We start from the raw sequence: 11,737 nt of genomic DNA, 5'->3' as shown, positions 1-11,737 counted from the left end.
TGACTTAAACTCCACCCCTGTCTCCAGTCCCCTGTGTGTTCTGCGGCTGTGACCCTACCTCTGTGGTCCAAAGGCCATTCTGTTTCTGCGTCAGAGGGCCCGAGAGGCTCTGGGAGTTGGGGCACTGTGTCCCACAGTTCATCTTCTTCTCTGGGTTGGCTAGTCCACCTGGGGCTGCAGATCGGAGCACGCCATTAGAGGACAGTCCATCTTCCAGCACACCTGGGAAGGCAAGGAGAGGACAGCATCAGAGGCTTGCAAACGGCAGGTATTACAGACAGTCCCAAGATGGTGGAGAAGGGGCAGCCGAAAGGTCTCCCAGAACTCTACCATGCAAAGCTATCTTTGAATATGTAAGAATATGTGCATTTTTATGTAAAAAATGAGATTTTTTTCAAGTAATTTTGTAGCTTGGCGTTTTTTTACTTAGCACATGGATGACAACTTTTCCTGGCCGTTAAACATTCAGCCATGTTATATTTCACACGTCTGCTGGTTGTGTGGAAAAGTCATCATTTAACCAGTCCCCTCTGACTAGATGTCTGATTCCACTTTCTAGCAATAAATGTCACTGGAATAATACTCCGTCTGATTAATACTTTTATTCTTACTCGTTCTCTTGGAATAAGTTCCTAGAACTAAGCTCATGCACTTGAAGGTCACACTGTTTTTTTCCCATCTCCACCAAGAGAACTGAGCGAGTGAGCCCCATAACACATGCCAAGAAACACAGAATTCAAATAAGGAGCCTCACGGGGGAGCAAGAGGAGGACAAGGGGGAATTCATGAAGCATAAAAGGTGCCTTATTTGTAAGAGAAAAAGGCCCAGGAAGCAAGAGATCTGCCAAGATCGAGAGCGGCCAGCCAGGTGCCGCAGGAGTTATGGGGTGAGGGAGTAGCCAGCGAGGACATCCAGTGTCCTCCACCAGCCTAGGCCAGATGGCCATGGAGGGGGGTGACTCTCGGCAGAGTGCACACTCAGGGGCATTGAATTTCATTAGTAAGACTCAAACGCAGAGAGAAAATGACTAAGAATTTCAAGATGGCAGCCACTGAGCTTTGACTCCAAGACAGGGCCCGGCGGAGCCCAGAGGTTGCACCACACGGTCGCACCGCGCAAGACACCAGCTGTAACTGAGAAGTAGCCAGGCGGGTTTGTTTGCACAGGGTTTGCTTCGGGATGATGAAGGGAAAGGTACTCGTGTCTGTGTGGTTCTGTATTTGCCGATTTTTGGCTTGTTTTAGAACTGAGAAACACAAGTGAAACCCACACAACAGGAACACTGGGTTTGTTGCTAACCTTTTGGGGGTAACTCCTTGACCACCCTGGAGGGTTCACACCTGGCAATGGTCAGTGGGCTATGTTGTAATTTTAAAAAGCTGCACTCAGGAGAGAAAGATGCCATGCTTGGATGGAGGGTTTTTGGGGGGGGAGTGAATGGGAAAATGGGGGGAGAGGGGAGACTGGCCTCTGGGGACAAGAGTGGCAGAAGAGAAGGAGGGAGGGAGGGAGGGAGGGAGGGAGGGAGGGAGGGAGGGAGAGAGATAGAGAGAGATGGGAGGTGGGCAGGGTCCTTTTAAAAGGGAACACAGTGAATGTGCACGCATGGTGCTCTTAGTGGCTGCAGCTGATGGCGTGTCCTGTCAGGACCCCAAGGGCGGGCCAGCACAGATGCCTGAATGCTAACAGGCTGACCTTGTTTTAGCTTGCCATCAGAATTTCTCGGCTCATGTATCAGGCTCCGTAGGCCGGTCGTTAAGCACTGAGCTGGTCGTGTGACTCATAAGTCACGAATGTAACCAACCAGCTAATGAAAGGGGCCTGAGGAAGGGACAGCTGGTGCCGGGCCATAAATATCACGCACACCGTCTGCGACAGGCACTGTGAGAGTCTTTGTGGGTATTGTCCCATCTAATCCTCACAGTAGCCTGTGAGCTCGAGACCGTTATTCGCACTCGACAAACGACGTGGTCCCTGCATTGTGCCCTGTGCGGGTCCCATCTGCGTGTCTACTGTTCACCACTGCCTCCCTGCTCCAGCCTGGGGTGGGAGACACCTGCTTTTAGAGGAGCGGAAATTAAAGTTGAGTTCTGCATCTGTGCTTTTCTGGCCCTTGGGATACAAGCAAGCGCTTCCTCTTAGGAAAACTCCCAAGTAGGCGGTTCTGGATTTGGGTGTGTAGGAGACCCGCCAGGGGTGTCTTAAAATGTGGATCCTAGCATCCGTTGTCCAGACTTCTCATTCAATAGAGCCTCGGGAGTGTGGATTCCTGAAAGCGTCCCCTAGTTCCCGAGGCATGGGGTTTTAGAGTCTTCAAAGGCTATTATAGTGTGATGTAGCTACATACAGACCTACCTGTCTATAGCCGACAGATTACTCTTGTTGGTCTTGAGGGTTACGGGCAAAATCTTTATTTTCTCCCAATGAATTCTAGAGCAGTGTAATAAAGTAAGATAAATTTGCTAGCTCCCGCAAATGTGTGAGCCCCTAGAGCACTTCTTAACATCCTCCACAAAATTCCCATCTCTTCCACGTGACAAACTAAATCGCCGACTTTGCCAGAAGACAGAAAACAGAAGTGCCGGCACTTGATAAACTGTCGCCGGTGGCTTCTTGCCAAAGCTTCTGGCTGTTTTAGAAATGAAAGATGGTAGGCTAGAGAGATTTACAGCGGCAGCTGGCAGCCCCACAGAGAACCAGCTCTCCCTGTAACCGCAGCACCTGTCTCTTCCCGGCCAAGGTGATCAGAAAGTCTGTCCAAAGTCATGAAGAAGTGACTGCAAGGATTGTCCCTCAGTGACGGAGATCAAAGTGTAGGACACTGGCAATGGATTTGGGGGAGTCTCTGATGTCACAGCAGATGGATCCTGGCTCATCGAGCCCGGTCTAGGCTCAGATCCAGAACACATGCCCCACGGTAATTTTGTCTCTATTGAGGTATAAATTAAGTTATTACTACTCAACCACTTACTGCGAGTCTGTCTTCTAATTTTCAAAATGAACTAAAATAGGATGGTGTCTGTCTGCCATTTCTTTAGTCTGATGAAGAACTGTAGATTACATACGATGTATTATATGACATGTGACCTTTCACATAGGCATTATGATGATGTATAATATGACATGTGACCTTTCTCATAGGCATTATTAGACAGCCTAACAAACAACTACTCCGCAACCCTTGCACTCATGGTCAATTGACTGGGACTAGGATGCCGGGATTAATACAGAAGAGAGACATAATTTCCCAACAGACAAGTTAGGGATCCATCGCCTCAAAGCCTACGCAACAGTTAAATCACAAGGAACCAAAGATCTAAAAGCAAAAGCTAGACCTGTAAGATGGTTCTTTAAAATAGAAGTGGCAAATATTTGTGATATCAGGTTAGGCCATAGTCCCTTAGCAATGATCCCAGAGCACACACACACACACACACACACACACACACACACACACACGAAATCCGTAGCTGGACATCATCAAATGTACAGGTGACCCTGAAAACGAAAAGGTAACCCACAGGACGCAAGAGAACTTTTGAAGACGGCATCCCTGCTGAAACGAGCTCTCGCAACTCAGCGATGAAGAAAGGCGACTCAGCTGAAGCGTGAGTGAAGGATCTGAGGAGACACCTACACAGAGGAGATACGCAAATGGCAAGAATATCCTAAACCGTAAGAAGTTACCGCTTTGCACCAAGCAGACTATGACTTAAAAACAATGGAGAATCAGCGTTGACACAGGTGCGGAGAACTGGGAAAGCCCCTAGGCTGCGGCAGGCGTTTCTCCTTGGTCACGGTCGTCGTAGTGTCTCCGTGGTCCGCAACGCCACTCACAGGTACACACCTCACAGAAATGAAAATAGCCCCACAAAAACGTTCACATGAATGCTTGCAAAGATTAACTTTGATTGTCAGTTGGGCGGGGCTTGGGATCACTCCAAACAAGCCGTGGAGCACATCTTGGGAGGCGTTACCTAGGTTGGCTTAGGGAAATGGGGAAGACTCACTATAGTGTGGGTTGAACCATTCTGAGGATCCTGGGATTCTAAACTGATTTAAAAAAAGAGACCTTGAGCCAAGCGCATGCTTCCTGAATGCAGACGCAGTGTGCCCCTTGCCCCAAGCTCCTGCTGGAGGGTCTCTTGGCTCAGTGGGCTGCATCCTGGAACTGTAAGTCAAAACAAAGCCCTCCTCTCTTCCTTCATTGTTTTTGGTCAGGGATGCTGTCTCCACAATGAGACAAATAACCCACACAATGTCCGTGGCAGCGCCACTCCTGATAACTGAAAGGCAGAAATAAACAAACATCCCACCAGCTGGTGGGCGGATCAATATTATTTGGTGATACAATGAAGTACTGATATACCCTACATACCAACCAAGCTCGCAAACATTATGCTAGCTGAAAAGCCACTTACGGGAGGCGGCTTATGACTATACCTTATAAAATATTCAGAAACAGGCAATTTTAGAGACAGAGAGGTAGCTTAGTGGTTGCCAAGGGTGTGGGTATTGCAGGAGATGAAAAGTGCCTCCTAATAGGTATGGTATTTTCCCCCCAGGTAATGAAAAATGTTCTAAAGTCGGTGGTGCAGGTGGCTATACAACCAAATTATCGTTAAAGAGAGCGGGTATTGAAAGGAGGGGGGAACCCGTGAGCAGGACATTTCAGAATGTTTTATTGGCCGAAGCGCAGAGGCACATCTGGACATGGACAGCAACGGCTGGGGGAGAGACTGACTTCTCAGCTTGTGCAGTCCCTAGGGACATGGGTCCTGACCGCAGTGCCCGGGGGGATGGTCGCCTGCCTGTCACATCTGCCTCTAGCCACCAAGCTTCCTTCCCAACGCCCTCAGCAGGCAAGGGGAATGCTGGCAGAGAGTCGAGGCTGAAACCCAGGACCGCAGCCACAGCAACTGTCTGCCGTTGCTTGAGGAGGTGAAGTCTGAATTCTTCCCCTGAGAAGGGAGGACACCCAGCAGGCAACACGCAGGCTGTGGAGCTGGGCGGCAACCGCAAGGGACAGTGAACGAATGCTTAGCTGTACTCCCTCCTGTGCTCACAGATGGGTGCCGCCTCCCTGTGTCTTCACAAGGTCTTCTCTAACGTGTCCTTTATATAAGGACAGCAGTTGCATTAGACTAACGCCCACGCAGATTATCTTTCAGAGGCGCTGTCTCCAAATACAATTATATTTCAAAGTTAGGGGTAAGGGTTGAGGCTTCAATATATATATTAGAGAAACTCATTCTTTTTTTAAAAGATGTATTTATTATGTATACAGTGTTCTGTCTGCATGCATGCATGCAGGCCAAAAGAGACTCCAGATCTCATTACAGATGGTTTTGAGCCACCGTGTGGTTGCTGGGAACTGAACTCGTGACCTCTGGAAGAGCAGCCAGTGCTCTTAACCACTGAGCCATCTCCCCAGCCCATAAATATATATACTGCCTGATGGTAGTGGCATGTGCTTTTAATCCCAGCGCTCAGGAGGCAGAGGCAGGTGGATCTCTGTGAGTTTGAGGCCAGGCTGGTCTACAGAGTGAGTTCCAGGATAGCCAGGGCTACACAGAGAAATCCTGGGGGGGGGGGGCGGTTATTGTTTACTTTTATTTTATGTATATGCATGTTTTGTCTGATAGGCCTCTGTGGAGATCATACGTGTGGTAACCTGGAAGGCAGCGGGGGGGGGGGCCCATATTTATTCCCTGGATCTGGAGTTACATGAGGTTGTGAGCCACCACATGGGTGCTGGGACCTGAAACAGAACCTCTGCAAGATTAGCAAGTGCTCTTAAACAACACTGCCACCTCCTCAGTCCCCACCCCCCCCCCCCCACGAATCATAAGGAGATTCACCTCAGCCCATAACACCTTGCAGTTCCTTTCATAAAATAACGCTTGCTTTCCTCACTTAAAAAATAGATGGTGTTGGTGGCGCACGCCTTTAATCCCAGCACTCGGGAGGCAGAGGCAGGCGGATCTCTGTGCGTTCGAGACCAGCCTGGTCTACAGAGCGAGTTCCAGGACAGCCTCCAAAGCTACAGAGAAAACCTGTTTCAAAAACAAACAAACAAATAAACAAACAAAGAGATTGGGGAAGGTCACACCCCTGAGGGACAGGCCTCTGATAAACAACCAGTGCTTTGATCTTGGATTTGGCCTCCAGAACTGTGAGAACTTCTGTTCTTTATAAACTTCCCGGTCTTGTGGCGGCTTCTGTTATAACAACACAAGCAGGGAATGGTACCTTTGACAGTGTCACTGGCATTATGGAATGAAAATGTCAATTTGAGGAGCCTCGAGAACGTGGTAACGTGACTTCTCCACCTGTCTTTCAGAGGCAGAGGGCTCCTTAGGAACTTGCTTTTGAGTTCGAGGGAGAGAGCCAACACGATCCTGTCAAGAGGCATCCTTGTGTGGCAGAGATCAAACGGAAGCCACCGAGGAGTCTCACAGCCTCTCCTCATCTCCCTCTAAAGGTGAAGAAGGGTTTCCGTCTGCGGCAATGAACACAACTTGCTTCTGGGTTGGAAAACCCCGGTAACTGGTGAAAAGGAAATTAAAGAAAAGACAGGCCCGCAAAGGATTCAAAGGACGCATCCAGCTGGATTTAGGCGTGGAAAGGAACAGAAACGCAGACTCAGTGAGTGCAGTTGCTGGGTACCGGAAGGCACGTGCTATTGTGGAGCCTTGGAGCGAGTCCCAGCTCTGCACCCTGGCAAGCTGCGGCCCCTTCGGAGACAATCACAGCTACCATGCTTTTGGTCTCCCCAGTGTCAGACTCTGCTGTGGCAATAAACCAGAATCCAGTGACCCAGAAAAGCCCAAAGACAGTCAGCCAGGGAAGACTCCAAACCCAAGCCTGCGAGGCTCCAAAGACATCTTGTTCCATCTCCTGTCTTAGTCACCGCCCTACTGCTTGACATGGCTAAGCCTCCACTTCCTCAGATATACAATGAGAATGGCGATGTCTGCATCAAAGATCGCAGATCAAAGGCCAGGGGGTGGGGGAGCTGGCTGGCACACGGTCAGGATTAATTTCAAAGCTCCCCACCTCCAGGCACAACGACAACTTACAGATGTTTGATTTCAGATCCTTTCTTGGGAGCGCAAGGGAACACGGGAGGAGGTGGGAGAAATGGGTGGGGACGAGGAGATGGCCTCCACATAAGCTTCGACAAGTACACAGCTGTACCCCTCATCTGGCCAGTCCCTCCAAATGGACCTACACCCGGAGCTTAAGAGGCCCCAAGGGACCAGTGCAATCGGGAGCCTAAAGGCAGAAATAAAGAAGCCAGGTGCCCAGTTGGCAGGCAGACTGCTGTTCTGCCAGAGTCCAAACCCTCCTGGTGAGAAGACCCCCTGCAGTGTGACTCCTGTGGTGGGAATTAAAACAGAGCCCCCAGCTTCTGCCGGACAGATCATCTGAGGCGTGGCTTGTTCCTGGATCTGTGTCTTGCTGAAGAATATCCAACAGTGCCGGAGAAAAATCTACAGGAAAGCAAATCACTCCATTCTGAGCCTCTCCGGGGTGCCAGGCTCTTCCCCGAGGAACAGGGTCTAAAGCGGTGTAGCGAGTGGGGTTGGGAGACCTCGGAGCTGTCAGGCGTGCTAGCAAGAGGCATCTCCAAGAAACCGGCCACACACAAGACCAGTCGAGGAAACACAGACGCCCAACTCTTGGTGGTCATACGTGGAGAAGCATGGATGCCATCCTGTGGGCAATGCCACCCCCCAAATAGCAAAGAGGACCCAAGAGGCCAGCCCGCACCCCTGATGGCCGCCCTCTTCCGTCCTGCTTTTCCTAGCTGGGGGAAGGCTCTTCTACAGTGATATCTTCCCTGCCATTCAGCTTTATTTTGAACTGAGCCTCTGTTACCCTCAGTGGGATGCATCCTAAAAGTGATCTTTCCACCCAGGACCACTGAGGAAAACAACATGGGAAACACCCTCCCTTCCTCCCATGGAGGCCTAGCCATTCTGCCAAGCCCCTCCCAACAAGTGATGGGATTTTTTTTCTTTTGGTTAGTCTTTTATATCCAAGGATTGTCAGCGGTCATTGAGCCCCTTTCCCGGTTTTCTGTTAGCCCTGATTTTTTAAAAAAATGGTTTCCCAGCCAGGCGTTGGTGGCGTATGCCTTTAATCCCAGCACTCGGGAGGGAGAGGCAGGCGGATCTCTGTGAGTTCAAGGCCAGGCTGGTCTACCGAGAGAGTTCTAGGACAGCCTCCAAAACAATACAGAGAAACCCTGTCTCAAAAAAAAAAAAAAATGTTTTCCGGAGGGCAGGGGAGGAGGGGAGGGAGAGGGAGCTGGGTTTGACATGTGACACAAGCTTGTTTCTAACTTGAATAAATAAAAAAATAAAAATAATTTTAAAAGGAAAACTATGTTTTCCAATTTAAAGTTCTTAATTTGGAAGTCCTAACAGTTTCTCTTGGTTGAGAGGGTCCACCTTGTCTGGACTTGCCAGTGTTAAGCCAAAGGGTTAGAATGGAGTTGGAGGAAGGCTAAGAAACCTTAGAAACCCAAGTCCTCACAGACCACAGTGTTTGGAGGGATGAGGAGCTGATGGATCCTCTACAAGGGTCTGGGCAGGGTCGCACATTCACACCATCCGGCTCACCATACCTGATAAACTCGTTTGTCCCTGCAGGGTTTCACACGGCCGCTAACTGGCTAGACACACCCGCTGTACTCTCCCACAAGAGTTCGTGGTTGTGAAGTACTGCCCGGGCTTATATAGCCCAGAGCCTCCCTGGCATGAGTCTAGAGGACGTGGTTGGCTGCATCCTCAGATCCCTTCCAGGTCTGAGTGCTTACGAATCGCTCTTGCATTTTATATGTCTTTCCGTTAAGCATTTCCAAATGCATTCATGCAGGCTTTCTCTGGCTCCTCATCCATGCATGCATTTCCCGGGGTGAACGGAGGAAGTGGGCTGACTGCCATCCCTGCAGCAGATCCCCAGAGCCTGGGCTAGTAACGCCGGCTTCACGACAGGCCGTGCCATGTAGGACTAGGACTCGGTGTGGAATTTGCTCTACAGCCAGATTCCCCAGCTGCACGATGACACTTCTGTTTGTCATTTGCAAAGGCACAAATGACTTTTATTTCCAGGACACACTGGCATAGCTCGTTGTGACTTTGATTTATTTTGCGTTGGTAGGTCTATTGTTTCTCCATTGTTATTGTTTGGTCTGTGCCAGAGGGGTTTCCCAAACAACCACATTGGAACATGCGTATTCATCATGTGCTAACAAATTTTCACCCTAATGAGGGAGACCCAAGGAATGGATTCAGAATGAATCCAGCCCCTTTCCCAAGTGTAATGTTTTCAGTGCCTGGGGTTTGAATGTTCCCAGAGGCTCCCTGGGCCCTAGAGATATCGTTTTCCCTGTCTGGGTTGTGTCTGGATGGAAGCTACTGTGTTCTCTACGGTTGACCTTATTCGTCGTGAGGATGGGGTCTTTCTTCCTTCTCTGTGTGGTGGCACTTGGAGGTGTTTTCTCCAGGACCTTCCAGTTCCTGGGGAGAAGGCAGGGCTGTGGGCAAGGGCACCCTCATGAATCCCATGGTCACGGACGCTGCTGCTAGTTACTTAGATTGCAGCTCAATGCTGTCTAGGTTTAAATTGAGTAACACTAACTCTAATCCTTTTTAAGTTTTTGAGACATGTAATTGCTGAAATCTAGTTAATTTTGAAACATGGAATCATTGAAATGCAGCTAATTTAGCCTTAAATGTGAAGTTCAATTATGGCCATAGGGCTCAGTGCTGACTTTGGTATGGTTTTAGAAAGACATTCAAGCCATCCTTGGAGCCGGGCGTTGGTGGCGCACACCATTAATCCCAGCACTCTGGAGGCAGAGGCAGGAGGATCTCTGTGAGTTCCAGGCCAGCCTGGTCTACAGAGCGAGTTCCAGGACAGCCTCCAAGCAATACAGAGAAACCCTATCTCAAAAAACAAAAACAAAAAAATCAAGCCATCGTGGCTTACATCTGCAGAGTTGTTGGCATTATTGTCTCCATTTTACAAGGAAAACAGGCCAGAAGATGGAGAAATATGCTTTAGGTAAGTGGCAAGTAAGCCAGAGTAGAGGTCACCATGGAATCCTGGTGACCTTTGACTGCATCCTCAGAGCAAGAGATGTTTGTTTGGGTCATTCCGTCAAATTATAATTTGTTAATTTATTTGCCGGGTGGTGGTGGTGCACACCTTTAGTCCCAGCACTGGGGAGGCAGAGGCAAGCGGATCTCTGTGAGTTCGAGACCAGCTTGGTCTACAGAGCGAGTTCCAGGACAGCCTCCAAAACAATACAGAGAAAGCCTGTCTCAAAAAAAAAATCAATTTGTCAAAAACTAGTCAAATGCTCTCCTCACTGGGGTTAGGGTTAGAAATCTGAAATCAAAAGGGGGGGAGGGGTGTCAATGATTAATCCCCGAAGTACTATCAGGTAATTATTTTCAACGTAATCTAGAAGAGTTTGCTGGAACTGAACTATACACTGCTCTGCAGAGAAGCGAACATGGACAGGAGCTGAGGTTGGAGCAGGAAGAAGAAGCAAAGGCCCAAAGGGGATCCAGGACAACAGATGTGGAGCCAGAGGGGATGGCGGCCACCTGCAGTGATATGTTGTTTATGAATTATTAAAGCCACCGGAGATCAGAATAGCAAAGCAGCCACATTACTTAGCTATGGAAGCCAGGTGGTGGTGGTGCACACCTTTGATCCCACAAACTTGGGAAGTAGAGGTAGCTGGATCTCTGTTAGTTCAAGGCCACACTGAGCACCCAAAATATATCCAGCCCTAAAGGGAAACAGCTCTCACAAAGACGGCCTCAGCACTTGGGATCACACGCCTTTAACCCCAGGACTCCAGAGGTATTTAAGACAGGAACAGGGTCTCGGGGCTGGCATTCATTCTCCAGCCACACTGAGGAGAGGCAGGAGTCTGAGGCTTGGTGAGAGCTCCTGGAGACAGGATCAGCCCTTTCAGCCTGAAGTATATGTAAGGGCTAGAGGCTTGGCAGTTTTGCTTCTCCTGTTTTCAGTGGCTTTAATAAACCATAAACAACATATCATCACAGCCACCCACACTGAAAAACATCCTAGACCTTAAGGAGAGCACAGGAATGCTAACTATCTCAAATTAACAACTGAATGCTATATGCATGTATAGATATTTTACACTATAACTCACGAATATGTATGACTACAACATTAATTTAAAAATAAAGTAAAAACAGTCACATGTGGTGACACACATCTTTGATCACGGCACTTGAGAGGTAGAGGCAAGCAGATCTGAGAGTTCAAGACCAGCCTGGTCTACAGAATGAGTTCAAGGGCAACACAGTGAGGCCCTAGCTCATGAATAAATAAGCATTTTTTTAAGTAAAAACAAAAGTTCCTTTAAGAAACCTACAAGTAAGTAGTTTTGTACTGTTGGCTACGCAGCAACAGTTTATGACTGTCTAACTACAAATTTTTAAAAACACAGACTCACAATGCCAAGGAAGTTGTGGCACAAAGCAAACTTTGGGGGAAATCTTTAGGTATCCAGATGCATCCAGTCAGTGGCTAATTTATGTTTGGAGACTTAGCATTCTGACGGACAGAAATTCAGACTTCTGGGTGCTTCACCAATAGCAAACACTGATGGCGCCGTCCTTGACTGGGTCTCCCACTTTAACAGAGGGGGTACACAGAGGTACCAGAGGGGGAAGTCTG

At 48.8% G+C, this 11,737-nt stretch overlaps 1 protein-coding gene across 1 annotated transcript in view; it reads right to left on the bottom strand.

Moving 5' to 3' along the window:
* Baalc (BAALC binder of MAP3K1 and KLF4) overlaps positions 1-11,737 on the bottom strand; it is a 47,311-nt gene that overhangs the window by 16,746 nt on the left and 18,828 nt on the right. Inside the window, exon 2 of the mRNA XM_013115253.3 lies at positions 59-222. Within this exon, the coding sequence (XP_012970707.1) occupies positions 59-222 (164 nt within the window). The remainder of the gene's footprint in view (positions 1-58; positions 223-11,737) is intronic.

This window comes from Mesocricetus auratus, unplaced genomic scaffold, assembly GCF_017639785.1.
Source record: "Mesocricetus auratus isolate SY011 unplaced genomic scaffold, BCM_Maur_2.0 Super-Scaffold_100023, whole genome shotgun sequence".
Taxonomy (NCBI): Eukaryota; Metazoa; Chordata; class Mammalia; order Rodentia; family Cricetidae; genus Mesocricetus; species Mesocricetus auratus.
The sequence above is the reverse complement of the archived record's forward strand: the minus strand, read 5'-3'. Positions and strand labels throughout refer to the sequence as shown.